This window comes from Numenius arquata, chromosome 5, assembly GCF_964106895.1.
Source record: "Numenius arquata chromosome 5, bNumArq3.hap1.1, whole genome shotgun sequence".
NCBI lineage: Eukaryota > Metazoa > Chordata > Aves > Charadriiformes > Scolopacidae > Numenius > Numenius arquata.
The window spans coordinates 43652837-43668118 of NC_133580.1; the positions used below are offsets into that span (position 1 = coordinate 43652837).

The window sequence follows — 15282 nt, forward strand, 5'->3', positions numbered from 1 at the left end:
TAAAGGCAAACCTCAAATGCTTCAGTTTTCTAGTATTTAAAGATATTTCACTGTAATAAGCTGACAACCACAAATATACCAAATCTGCAAAAGTTCCAAGTCGATTTAAGCGGACATTAGAAAAAAAGAAAAACCAAAATGTAACGATTTATCTTCTGTAAAATTATAAATGTAAAGAAATAGGGCCTACTCCATTAAAATTCGCTTTGTAATATTCTTTCCAGAGTTTCTCTTGGATCGCTAGAGTCATGCTTGCATGAAACACTTCTGGTCTCCGGACTGAAAAAACCCTGTAGTTTGGAAATACAGACAGAACTACAGGTGTTCTGCAGTTACTAGCTTGTAATAAAGAAATCTACAGTTTCAGTCACTTTTGCGTATGCACCTGACTGATAGCTATCAACACCTGGCATAGCACAGAAAAGGAAGTTGTCGTGTACATGGGCAGGATGGAGTGGAAAACAGCTTGGAAGAAACACTAGAGGCAAGAAGTCAAGTGAGGTGACTTCAGAGTGGCAGAGTGTGCATTACTTCAGACAGGGCATTCCACAGGCAAACCAGGCCTTTCTCTCTAAAAGGCACCTTGACACAATATAACAATTTGAACGCTTAGACTTATTTTTTGTATTGGCAGATAAATACAGAAAAGTGTCTAATGGATACCAGTGAGCAGTTTACTAACAAAGTAGGTTTATTACTAACAAAAATCTTTTTTATTCTATTAATAATCATCTTTTATCTGATCTACAGGTATTTTTTGCAGTTTTGGCTAAGTCCTGTTTTGACATTTTTACGGTTGTACCTATCCATCTCTCACAGCGTATGTTTCAATACATGAGGCAATCCATTTGCTTCCATCTATGGACACATTTTTATTTACGAAACGTTAGTTTAAAACCTGTGACTCAGTTGTCTTACACAGAGAAAGTCTTATTTAAAATCAGACCTAGCTAAGTCAAAGAAAAGCCTGAATATATTTAACTGCGTATTATGTAGTTTATAGAAGCAGAGTAAATGTTCCAGAATTATATGTTTCCTTTCTTTTCTATTCTTCTTTAAAGCACTTAAAGCACTCTCCTTGAAAAAGAAAAGTACAATCATAAAAATGTAACCTCAGGGTCTGCCCTTTAACCCGTCTCACAGAGTGTGGCAGTGTGCTCTCCCTGTTCCCCCCCTCCCAGCTCCTGCTCGGGCCATGGCCATCATTTTGTTAAATCATTGTTTCACCTTAATAAATATTTCACTACTTCTCTCTTAGTGAAGTTAATTACTCCACCCACGACATGGATTCTCAAATCTAATATATTTAAGTTCAAAATAATAAAATTGTTTTTATTTACTGCTGGCCATGCAGATTCTGACATAAGAGGTCAAGAGGTTTCTTAAGGTTTCATAGATGATAAAATAGCACAATTTCTCTTAAATACCTAAGAGCTTCAGGCACAATCTTGAAATCCTATCATTCTCTCACAATCCTGTCCATCAAAATGGAAGAACAATGCAGAGGTTACTAACAGGGGTTTTACAAGCCAATGGCATACTGCAACTTATTTGTCCTGGGATGTCTGTTCTTTACATACCGTAAATTAAAAATTAGTAAACAGTTACGTATACGTCACCCAGAGATAAACAGAACTACAGAAAGAGGCAAGAAACATCTTGGTTAAGCAAATTTAAATGAGAAAACAGGGGTTTAGATATAAGGAGGTTAAATAAAAATGGGTCAAAAAGGCAACTTTCAACGTTGAAAATGTGCTTTAAGAACTGTCATTCTTCTACTCAAGTTCTAGAAAAACTATGTACAGCCTTTTTTCTTTTGTATATTCTTTGGTTGGTTATATGAAAGGGATTTATTAGGCTACTACTTTTCCCCTCACTGCTAATCAGTACTGTGTGATTTCAGATTTCATATTCTTAGTAACTACCTCCATAAGCTATTTTACAAGCTTTCTCATTAAATTCCTGTGGCAAACATGAGAAAGTTCATTGGGCCATTAAATGAGCCTGTGAAGAAGCAGCAGTCCCAGTACACATCAAAACATTTTCAGGCACACAGTCCTCAGGGACTGATGGCACCCGTGACTCAAGACAGTTAGCTGGGACATCCCAGCACAGTATACAGAAGTAGAAGGACTTTAAAAATTAAGAGATTTGCAGGACTAAACTTCAGCAGCTTTGTGAGATGCAAAGAAACAGTTCCACATACCCTTTGCTCAGCATGCTGCCAGCTAAAGAAGGTCGGGTGCTCTATCTCTAGCGAGTCACTGTAGCCCTGTGCCACATTTCCACTTTTCTGACATAACTATCTGTAGGTCTGAATGGCTACCTGAATCCATGATTTAGATGGGTTAAAACCCAAACAAACAAAAAATTAACTTTTTAATTTATCTTATGACAACTTAAGATTTGGTGATTCTACAGACCTGACATCAGGGCATAGGGTGGCAGGAGAGCAGGAACGAGGGGTTAAACTGAAGGCAAGCATTATGGTATTATGGGCTGGGTTTAGCCTCAATAGAAGTCCTTTATATAGCCTTTTTTAAAATAGCTGTAAGAATTTAGAATCCATTCAATGACTCTACAGAAATAAATACTGCACCAATTTGAGATTCACAACTAGAAAACCAGATGCGTACTACCCACTGAACCTGAGTTAGGAGCCAAGACTGTGAATCAATAGGACAAGGCACTTTTGTGGTGCTATCACAGTAGAGAAATCTATAAAAAAATAAATAAAACATCATTAAAGCACAGCATCAGATAATGAAGAAAATGCACCATTAAAGCATTGCTCAGACATCTACGAAAGATCTTTTCAGGCTAGGGCTGGCTGAAAGAAATAAAAAGCAGTGAGAATCTGTTTAACACAGGATTTGGTGTACTTTCTTGGTGAACAGGATTACTAAAGATACCTAAATACCTGGAGCTGGAAACTGCTGACCAAATTAAAATCTTGGCTCAGATAAAGAAATTGTGTCTTTGTAGGAGGACACTATGAATTTCAAAAAGAACACAACCAAAAAGCTGTTAAAAATATTTCAAGGTTATTTACTATTAAGACTAAACTATATTTACAATGATATCTTGTCCTGGTTTGAGGTAGAACAGAACCAACCTCATGCATTTTAATTGCAAAGTACTGCATTTAGTTTTAAAACATCAATAGTTCTTCTATAAAAACTAGATCATGAGTGTATATATCAAATGTAGCAAAGTTAAATCTAAATGACTTTTCACTGTCTTCAACTAATGGATCTTCATTAAAATCCTTATGACTTCCCAGGGCTTGCAAATGAGTGAATCAAATTATTTTATTGAATATGACTCTAAATCTTTTCAGTTCACAGTACAGAAATGTACTCACAAATTATAGGTATATGTTTGCATATATTTGCATATCTTTACTTACCCAAATTATTACAGAACTAGGTAGATGAACCAGAATGAGCTAAAAGGTAGTGTCTCAACTAAAATATAAGTGCTTGAAATTGTTTCAAAAATCTCTTTCTGCTCTAAAATGGTATCTACAATATTTCTGCCGTAAACAGACATCTAATATAACCTGATACTACAAAAGCCAAAAATAATTCAGTAGAATGGTCTACAAGAAATGTTATAAATATAGCTACAAATCAACTATACCTTCAGGGTGTTCATCCTCCATGGAAATGTCATTTCATATTTTTTCCATTACATGAAAATACTCCACTGTTCCTCCAAGGTATTTCTATTGAGCAAAGGAAAACATCCTTTGCGCTTTAAAAAATTAACGCCAGTGTCTTCGTGTATGTAATTTTATTCAATAGCTACACCCTCCAAGCTCTGCTACCATCTGTAGTCAAAAACTAAAATGTACCAAAACTAACCTGTATATTTTTATCTGACATAAAAGTGGTATACGAAGAAAATGTGTTATTAAGTATTGTTTGGTGGGGTTTTTTTCCCTAATTTGAGAAAACATTGATAAAACATACATTAAAGCTACTAAAATATTCAACTTCGAATAGTCCAAAACACAACACATCCTAATTCCTTGTTTCTGAAAATCACTGAAAGGACAAAACTTGCCTTCTAGTAGTAATTAAACATTCATATTCATTCCAACAATAATACCTACCCCACATGATTGCTTTTTTAGAATTTACATTGTGATATTTATAGAAATACACAAACATGTATCTATGCGTGTATATCTATATATGTATCATATACAGTCAAAATATTTATTTAAATATGTTTTTCTATGTATATGAGCAAAAGAGTTCAATGGGAACAAGTACTCTTTGGACAAATGTCAGATGTTGCTTTAAGGAACAGCATTGGTGCATACCAATGCAAATTATAATCACAGAATCACAGAATTGTCTAGGTTGGAAGGGACCTTTAAGATCATCTAGTCCAACCATCTAACTAACTTCCTGGAATGCTTCGACATATATTTCTACATAACCGCTCTTATTAATACCAACAGAATTATACAGATCTGTCTACTTGAGCAATTTCGACATAATCATATTAACATAATATACAAAATACACGGAAGTATAGAAGAGTGAACTAAGACACTATTAAGACACTCATTATCATATGCATGACTATTGAATCCCTGAACCACAGACTTTTCAAACATTATAGAAAAAAAAAAGCATTAAGATCTGGCTTCAGATTAAGAATGCATTTTGAAAAAAAAAAGTATAAAGAGATACCATTCACATACACTAAGTCTATGAAAATCTTAGAAAAAGCTTTAAAAGTCATATAAGTCTTAGGAAAATTATAAGTATATGTAGACCTCAAAGGTATGCCTGTATGGTGAGAACTGGTTCCTCAAAAATACTGCCTACAAATTAATATGGGTGTTGGCTAAAAATAATTTGAAAAAGGTCCCCATATATTGCTGATTTCAAGCAGAATACGGACAAACAAAAAAGCATAATGAAAACCCATCTGTTTGACTACTAGTGATATCAACAAGGAGCTACATGTGTACCAGGTACCTACATCACAGCCTAAAAGACAAAGAGGTGTAACAGAGACAGTGTTTTTTTAAGTGACAACTAACAAATTGAAAACACAGACAAAGCTAAATATTCCATCACCACCTCTATTACATGCAGTCTGCTAGGGTTTATGCAGTTTGAAGGTCTCATATTTTGTTCATATATAGATTTTAAAACTTTCAAATATCTAATTTCATCATGTAAAGTTGCTATAACTTAAATCAGCAAAGAAAAAAAACCAACTGTAAGAGCACTAGGAATTCCTATAATCGATTGTTTTCATAGAAAACATAAAAAGATATCCTGTCTAGTAGACCTGGACTTCAGATCTTTTAATGCAAAAAGTATTCCTTGCTTATTCCGTACTTTCACAGATTTATGGGTAAGCTTCTGAAAAGTCAAATATTGATAAAACAAATAAAAAGAAATAAAACAGATAGAAATAAATTAAGGATATTATTTATTTCTGTCCTCAAAGAACTTATCAGCCTGTATCTTCAGTGGTATTTTTACAAATTTTAAGACAACAGTCATGGGAAGTTGTTACTGCTCCTGTTTAAACATAATCTTTAGTGAGCAATTTTTGTCTCTTAGTGCCAGTTTATCTCTACATTTGACAAATTTGTCTTCACTTGGGAGTTTCATGGTTTCGTTTGGGAGAACATTTTTTAATGGAATGCTCTCACTTAAGAGAGTAGCTGCTGCACAAACCAGAATGGCAATAACACAAGATTGAAGGGGAAACCCTCGTAAAGATTCTTTAACGCAGATTGCTTGGCTTGCAACAAGCCCTGACAGACGACAGGACTCCACAGTCAGTCATTTGTGATGTCCCCATTTATTGTTTTGAATAGTTCACTTTGTTAAAAGAAAAAACATTCAAAACCCATAAATCTATATATAAGCTTACTGAGGTGAAAAAGCTAATTAATTGTTAAATCTTACTTGTTTTAAACTTAGTAGTGAAGTGGTACAAAACTGGAGTGGAATGGCACTAGTGCAGCGCTTATGGCACAGCCCTGGAATGACGCTTACAGAGACTACCAGAATGTACACCTAAAACTCAGTTTCTATAGTCTACCAGCTCTCAGTTTTTCCTCTCATTAAACAATATGAGGGAAAAAAACATGCTGAGATTGTCACGCTGTATTTCTTTTATTGGCAAACACAGGCTATCATAAAAGACTTGATTTCTTCAGTAAATCATGAACATTACATTCATCCCTAAGTAACTGACATTTGCAAGGTTGCCACACTTTTAAAGTATGAATGGCTTTTCCCACAAAATATCACCCACAATCACTTTTCCCATCTAATGAGAGAGACTTGAATATATGAACAAGTACATGATACTTCCATAGTTATATTTTATTCTCAGGAATGTTTTGCTACATTTCAAAAAATCAATTCCCATTATACCCAAAAGTAAGAAGAAACCAATTATGACAACATGGAGACCAAGATATTGACTGGGAAACCTTCTTCAATTTTTTAGTATATCTTTCAGATGTAGTCAGTAACGTTATTTACAGACTTTTAAAAAAAATAACAACAGTATGCAAGTATCTGATTAATAAAGAATATCTGTATGTCAATCCGAAACTAGAAAACATCTAATTCTTGAGAAACTGTAAATATTTTGACATACAGCCCAATGCAGTATCATTGCTAAACTCAATACAAAAACTGTAGCAGTTCTTGCAGGAAAACCGAAAAGCAGTGCACTGGCAGGTAAAAATATCTGATATTTTTTAAATGATTTTTTAAATGATTTTTTAAATGATTTTTAAATTGACAAATTAAGACAATGGGAACATTTTTTTAAATAATAAAACTTCAGTGTGCCTTTTATTTTTAAAAAGTGGTCTCAGTAGCATCATTTGCTTTTCAGTTATAAATTACACAGTAAAACATAGATAAAACTACTCAGCAAATGTATTTCGCTCTTCATTAATTTTCAGTTAACAAGGATATTAAAACAGAAAGTTGAACTCTGTAGGCATGCTTTTAAAACATTCACTACCCAATACACAATGCATTTTGCAAACAACGTAGGACTGATAACGTTAACATGTTTTCTTAGTTGGGTTGTTTGTAAATTCAGAAAAGTATTCTACAAACATTAGGATCGGGATCCCCAAAGAACTCATAATAGGGTAACAGAACAAGCCAGAGTGTGTAAACATGTACATCTGCTGGAAAAAATAGCATTTCCTTATATCTTCCAAAAAACTAACAGTCAGTTGAAAAAAAAAAAACCAAACATATAAAGTATGTGATAAAAAAAAATCATGAGCAAAATTTACAGCGTATTCAATTCAGTGTCTTCTGATGAAAGATTTTACCTTTAATAAGTCATTAATTGAAGTATAACCTATTCCAGTTCTCATACTAAAAGCATATTTGCAGACCATCTTCCTCTACTAAAAAACAAAGAAGAAAAGGAATCAACTAAAAGTATTTTGTCAGGAAGTGATAAGCCTGCTTCTTAGATGAGGTACTTCACCAAAATAAAGGAATCTTTTTCTCTGAGGAGTCAGAAGACTAAAGTGAAGTACTTTTTCCTAATGTACTAGTATATAATGAGAGGAGACACACGGTCTGTGAAATTGTCAGGTTCTAAAATATTTAGGCTGTCATGGATCTAAGTTAACATTTACAAATTTTCACGAAACCAGAAGCAAATCATTACAATTCACAGGGCAGTGATAACACAAAGGTGATATTTTTCCCTTTCCTCTACTCTCTCCCACAAGCTGGCAAAACAAGCCATGTGCATTCATTTAAGAAATTAAGGCATTTCCTTGCACAGGCTTACTATAGTAATCCTGAATTAAAGTGATAAAGGCATAGAACATGGTGGAAAGTCCATCTCTAAGAGATGTGGTTGTAATAAAATACAATTTATTATAAATCTCCCTTAAAAGTCAGCATCCATTACGAAGAAAGTTCCTTAAATTAACATTACTTTCACAACATATTTTTATCTCAGTCTCTTGTGTAGAAGCCCCTACACCGTTTCTTCATTGCATTTGTGCCATTGGTATTCCCAGAAATGACAAAGTCTCTGAAGTGCTCCTTGTAGCAATTAAAAAAAAAAGTATCAAGATTCTCAGTAGCCATACATTTTGAAACAAAATACAAGAAGTGGATTATATTGACAGTAAATATTAAGTTCCTGTGCCTGGGGAGGGAATGTTTAATGTGAAAATTTGCTGCGTTTGCTCAAATTATTCTAAGGTTGAAATTGTTGTACTGTAGCATTCTCAAAGCTCCATCTGTGTTTTGCCTCAAGACAGATCATTTGAACACGACAGAGACTTCCAAAACTGTTTTTCTGGGCTGCCTTTTATCAGTCAGAAATAAAGAGACTTTCAAATTTTAATGATTTTTTTTTTTGCATTTGCAAATGATTGCACACCTTTTTTTCTTCATATGTCCTACTGAAAACACAACAGTGCTTAACCTACATATATAAATAAAAAAACCCAAAAAAACTCCCTAACTCCATGAACTTGTTTATACGAGGGAAAGTTTAAGCTACTTTGGAGGTTCCTAACGCTCCCATCTGTCTCTAATCAATAAAAGTTTGAAAAAATCACAGATATAAAACTATGATTAGGCTGAATTTCTGGCCCTCTTTAAATCGATTATTTGAAGAGGGAGAAAATGATACAATTCTGTAGGTATTCTAGAACAGGAGCACAATTATAAATACTTAAATTTTATCCCATACAAATAACCAATAGCAGAATCTTACCTTGATCAAATGGTTTACCCGGACTCCATGTACGAAAATAATCATCCTGGAGAGGGAGAAACAACCCATGTTTAGTAAAAAGTAAGGAATCAAAGCATACATGAAAAACTCACAGAATCATGAAAGACAGAAGATGTATACCAACCTCTACTTCCTAGAAAAGGTAAGCAGTAAAAAACAAATGAGAAAGATTATAGTTATCATAATGGGACAAATTACTCATATAGAATAAAAAAAATGTCATTCAGAGGCCACTTGCACTCATTAAATGAAAATGCTATTCAAACAATGTTACTTACTAGCATGTAAAATAGAAAAAGTATTTCTCACAGTACTTATATAGGTAATGTTTCTAACATTGTAATTAAGCTTTTCAATACTTCAAGTATAGGAAAACTACTGTAATATTTTAAAAGCATTTTCCATTAATGATTTTTCAAAACCAAAGCTCCAAAGTCATCACCAATAAAATATAACTACGTTTTAAAGAATGATAAATTAATTAAAAAAAAATATTCTGCAACGTACTTTTCAACTGCATCAGTAAGATCTGTCATTAAATAAGTCTAATTAGCTCTATTGATTCTACAAATCACCTTCCTAAATAAAAAATATCCTCCTAATTTTGTCATCAGTTGTATTAGGCTACAATTTCAAGAAGGAAAAACTTGAATTAAATAAATTGCTTTCAAGATTTTAAGAAATTTGATAATGAATTACAAAATCATAGCTGAGATAAATAAATTGATCTGCACACCTCATATAATTGGTGGAGCAGAAAAATTACAAGAATTTTTTTTTATTATGTCTTAATTTAACTCGCTATTTTCTAGAACAAAACATTAAAAAGAGTGTACCCAACATTTAAATGTCCACATAAATTAAGGTTCACAAACTGCAGTGAGTGCATTGTCACATCCAGCTGTTCCATCCTAAGAGTTGCTAAGAGATCACCAAGACCACCATAAAGAACCCTCAATTTATAAAAAAAATTGAACTACTGGGAAAATGTGAGTCTCACACAGTTGTCAAAACCACATAATTACAACTTTAAAATGATCAAGGACCAAGCATATTTTTACAGGAACAAAACACTCTTTGGGTTTTAATAGTTCAACAGTTTTACCTCAAAGGGAAAAAAGAAAAGTGGTTGCAACCCAAACTGATAATGTTTTCTTAGTAAAAATGTTGTTATGGGAATGCGCGCTTTGAAAGAGGAAGAAAGAAATGAGCAGAACCTGGAAATGCAGAATAAAACCATAGTTCTGTACCAATACTAACATGCCCCTTTACTCTGCTGCTGCACATATTAACAACCTATGAGTCAGTGTGTTATTTGCCTTTTTAATTGCTTTTTTTTTCCAAAGTAAATAAATACAGAAAGGCATACCAAATGATTTTTTTTTTTAAATCATGCGAGAGACACGCAGAAATGACAATTATGATAGTGTTTTCCAATTATATCCCTCCTAATAGTAACTATGGAGATGTTACTCCAACAGTAGTGTTCTAAACAGGCTTGAGCCATCTTTTCATGCAATGCTGTTCCATTAGTCACAGCACATGGCAAAACTTTTAGTTCTTGAAAAAACATGAAAGTGGTACATTCTCCTTCCATTTTTACATCAGTAACGTTCACCCACAATGAGCCTATTCAGACAATATGTTTATTAAAATGCTGAAAAGTTAGAATAATTAGAACATAAGGCTATTGAACAAAAGAGCCGTCATTCTAAGTGAGACCAAAATCCCTTCTAAGGCAAAGCATCCTGCATTATGCTTAAGGAAGAATGGAGAAGTGGAGAAGTGGATAAATTACAAATTCTCAAGTTGGCTTCAAAATCAATCACGTGACGAATCAATTCTTGTTGAATCTCTATACTGCAGACAACTTCACAGATCCCAAATGTAATATCCCCGAGGCATTTCTAGAAGACTCTTAGCTGACTTCTGTCTACAAAGCCACCCCATACCTTTCTTCTTAGCATTCTCTGGATCTTTTCCAAGACTATTTTTTTAATACAGTATGACCATTCAAGATGGAGAACTATGTATCTATACATAACACCATAAAAATATTTTGTTCTGTATTCTTCTCCATATTATGCCTACCCCTCCATTTTCTTTTTAGGCTGGGGGGGTGTCTTTAGATTTTTGAATCTTAAATCCAGAATATATATACACATATACCATATATATATCTATATTGGCTTTCCTAAAGAGTTAATTTTTCACATCACCTGTTACTTGAAGTCCATTATTGGATATGTTAAACAAAATCTTTATGTGCCTCTAAAGACAAAATAAAATAGTTAATTGATTCTCAGATTAAGTAAGGAAATTGCTTCAATAAATGCAGTTCCACAGTTGTACAAATATTACTAAAACCATTTAACCTAACATGTGCATAAGAATCTGGCTTCCTGTTACATTCAGACCTTTCTTGATCTTAAGTCAATAAGAGCTTGAGTATTATATCCTCTTCAGAATATCGCCAAGATGATAATATAATTTACAAAGCCTCATTTATCATTATTTTAATGTAAAATTAAAAACAGAATGAACAAATACTCAGTTTACAGTGAAGACTGAGTAGCATCACAGCACCTCTAGCTGAAGTATCCTTGAAGAATCTAGCCACTGTGCTCTACCAGGCAGATCCCTGAAGAGGCCAAAGTCTGCTCTCCTGAAGTCCAGGGTAGTGAGCTTAGTTTACTGCGTGCCCTCCTTAACACCCTAAGGATCTGGAACTCCACCATTGCATGGTTACTGCAGCCAGGACTGCCCCTGAGCTTCACATTCCCCACCAGCCCCTCCATGTTGGTGAGAATAAGGTCCAGCATGGCACCTGTCCTTGTTGACTCTTCTGTTACTTGGAGAAGGAAATTGTCATCAACAAATTTCAGGAACCTCCAGGATTCCTTACACCCTTCTGTGTTGTCCCTCCAACAGGTATTGGGGTGGTTGAAGTCCCCCATGAGGGCCAGGGCTTGTGAACGTGAGGCTGCTCCTATCTGTCTACAGACAGGACACCCACTGTAACATCACCTGTCCCTACCCTCCCTTTAATCCTGACCTATAAGCTCTCGGTTGGCTGCTTATGCATCCCCAGATGGAGCTCCATGCACTCCAGCTGGTCATTGACATAGAGGGCAACACCCCCTCCTCATCTTCCCTGCCTGCCCTTTCTGAAGAGCCTGTATCCTTCCATTCCAATGGAATCCAAATCACATATGTAGACTGAAAATCTGACAGCCTTAAGAAAAGGATTCAAAATGACTAAAAGCAACTTAATCAGAAAAGCTTTAAAAAAAAAAATAAATAAAAAGGGTATTTTGCTTCAAACACTTTTATTGTTCCTTCATGGACTTCTATATGAATTCTTCTCCATTCTTAAAAACCAGTTGCTATACATGTTTTAAGAAATACATATTTAAGTACAGTAAAAGAAAAAAGCTCACTGGGAAAAAATCACATCTGACAATGTAGTCATGCAGCAGAAGTTTTCTGCTTTAGAGATACAAACATATGATTCTATTTATCTTCTTGTATAAAGCATTTGTTGTATCATTTTGTTCATTTGTCTTCTGCAGTATTTTCTGTAGATGATGCCATATATTGCTGACATCACTTGAATTGTTACCCAACGGAATCTATATTGCTAAAGAATATAATGATACATGGTAGATATGATGAGTCTGGCTCAGAGAACAGTAGGTGTCCTAGAGCAAGAAGGGCAGTTTCCTCACAAATATTTTCAGACCAAGGTTGACCTGAAAAAATGGATAAAGCAAATCCAGCTCTTGTTTTGTGGTCACATTTTATCTCTAGTATGGCTTATGCTGTAAAAGCCTATATATTAAAATCAAAGATGATTTATGTCAGAGAATCCACTGAAATTGGAGCGGTTTTCTTAATTTATAATTATCTTTGTATTTTATCTAAGTATAACTGCTACAACAGGCTATAAAGCAGGGATATTATTGTGTGACTTAAAACGACTAATTTAGGGAAAAGTCTAATAGGCAACTGTTCAATGTGAGATATTGCTTCATATATAATGCCTTTTCAAGAAACAATACTTCTAACAGTTACTAAAACAGGAAAGATACAAGATTTCCTGAACTTTATTCAACACCAAAGTAAATTCTGCCCACACAAAATTCCACTCAAATTTTATACAACTTACCATATAAAAAAAAAAAAAAAACACAACAAAAACACCATTTTACTGATGGCCTCCCAATTTCTACATAGGGGCTGGTTTGTTTTTATCAAAGAAGAGTACATACTCCAATTTGTAGATGGACATGAAATCGTGTTTTGACAATTTCAGAAACAAAAGTCTTTCAGGCTACACATGCTCCGTAATATAACTTGAAACCTACATTAGATTTCTTTTCCCTGCTGCCATTAGCTATGAGAATATGTTGCTGTTTTTAATTTCAAGTTCTTATCAAGTTTTCTATTCTGTTTCTTATATCTTCATCTCAAGTACAGACATCTGCGTCTTATCTGATCTTAAAGCTCTTACCTCTTTTAGGCTAGGTCTTTGTTATCTGGTAGCTATGCTATTTTCAGAGTCACTTCAACAAGCCAACTAAATTGAATCAACAGTCCTACATCGCAGCCCTCCACTTGCCTTAACCTCACTTCTGCAGCAGACTTGAGCTCATCAAGTGTCTCCCCTTCATGTCTTTGCACCTCTCCAATAGCAGAGGGTTTGACTCATCTGCACCAAACCTTCCCAGTGACTCCGTAACACTATGTGTGTCACTCTGTGACATCTATATTCTAAGTCTCACCGAAAGAGTTGTGGTAGGGTTGTCACCTGACACTTCTATCCCAACCTCTTTCCAGTGTTGGACAAAAAGTTAGTACCAATAGTGTTTTTTTCCCCACTTATATCTTGCTCCAGGACCTTCAGCCTCCAGTCAGTAAGATTGCCCTGGAGAGCCTTAAATTGCTGGTTACATGGAGAAGTGTTACAGCAATAAAAGGATGAGACACCATCAACGTTTCCATCATATGGGAAATCTACCACACCTAAACACTGCAGTTTCCCCAAAATAAATGATGGCCATAGGCAGCATACACAGAATAACTAAGATACTTCAACCACCTCTAAGGAGAGTACTACCCCAGACTGCCCAGGGAAGTGGTGGAATCATCATCCCTAGAGGTATTTAAATGACGGGTAGACGTAGTGCTTAGCAATATGGTTTAGTGATGATTTTTGTCTGTGTTAGCTAGATGGTTGAACTCGATCTGAAAGGCCCCTTCCAACATAAACAATTCTAAGATTCTATGAAAACAAACCATAACTGGGGAAGTATAAGCTGCACCATGAAAACGGAATGCTTGTGCACTGGGAAACTCTTCAACCTCAAATCTCAGCCAGTCTGGAATCCAGGATACAGACATTCTCTTCAGCAGCATGTGGATACCTTGCCACCTAGCAGATGCTGCTTTTCATCTCTGCTGACCTGCATAGGTATCTGATATATCATAAGCCATGTAAGCACTCTGCTGTATAAATGCGGAGCGTTAGTTTAGAGAGTTAAATGCAGGACACTGCACTCAAAGCAAGAAGGTAGCTACCACACTAAGCAACACCACATTTACTATTGCAGCATCTTATGTGTGTCAGAACATCAGTGAGGGCAAGAAGCCTGGATGGACTATGCACTCCTGAGGACATTTTTCACTAATTGTAACAGATACATTCAATAGGTTGCTTGATTTGTAGGACAATATGTGCATACCTTATGTGACAACACATAGCTAAGGACCTGCAGCAGAACTAGGAGTAGAACTAGTTCCACAAGGGCAGGGACTGTTTTTCTAGCAAATTTTTTGGCTCTGTACTTTCTTCTCAACAGGACCTACCTCTCCTCATCAGCTGAGATACCTCTTATGCTTCACAGGAAGCCACCTTTGAGGATTCCTTTCTAACACCTCAAAGAAGCACAGAGCAGGAATCTTCCTTTAGTAAATCAAGATTTAAGGAAAAAAAATAATATCAGACTTATTACCTGGATTTTAGGAATAAGAAAAAAATGAACTCTAGAAGATTTTTTACAGGCTAGCATAGAAAGGTGGCTACTACCAGATTTGACTCCTTTTCCCCAGATTAATTCTCCCATTTGAAATATAATTGGTTTAACCAAAACCACCAGAAATAGCTCAGTGCATAGAGCACCTCAGACACAGATAAAGGCAATAGCACTTCATATGCAGTACTTCTGAGAATCACATCATCTTAAAGATCAGTTTAGTAAGTCAAGGCATCAATATGAGAAAACAAAATCCAAAATAATGAACCACCACAGAGGTAATAGCAGCATTGCTCCTCTGGTAGTGAAGGACCTAAACACCTGTAGGCGAGATTGAGTCCTGCAGCAAAATTCCTTTCCTACTTGTTTGGCACCTAACCTCCTTGATTGGGGTGCTGGAGTGACAGGTGAAAGGATGCTAGTCTGTTATTCAGTGACAGCCTCCAAGGAGGCTAATGTCAGTTTC

At 35.1% G+C, this 15282-nt stretch overlaps 1 protein-coding gene across 5 annotated transcripts in view; it reads right to left on the minus strand.

Annotated features, from left to right (window-relative positions):
- SPOCK3 (SPARC (osteonectin), cwcv and kazal like domains proteoglycan 3) overlaps positions 1-15282 on the minus strand; it is a 203171-nt gene that overhangs the window by 123347 nt on the left and 64542 nt on the right. For 3 of the 5 annotated variants that reach the window (XM_074147077.1, XM_074147076.1, XM_074147074.1), the window contains one exon: positions 8761-8806. The exons of 1 other annotated variant lie outside the window; for it this stretch is intronic. In XM_074147077.1, the coding sequence (XP_074003178.1) occupies positions 8761-8806 (46 nt within the window). Of the gene's footprint in view, positions 1-8760; positions 8807-8905; positions 8915-15282 lie in introns of all 5 variants that reach the window. One more of the 5 variants, XM_074147075.1, reaches the window with a different exon arrangement.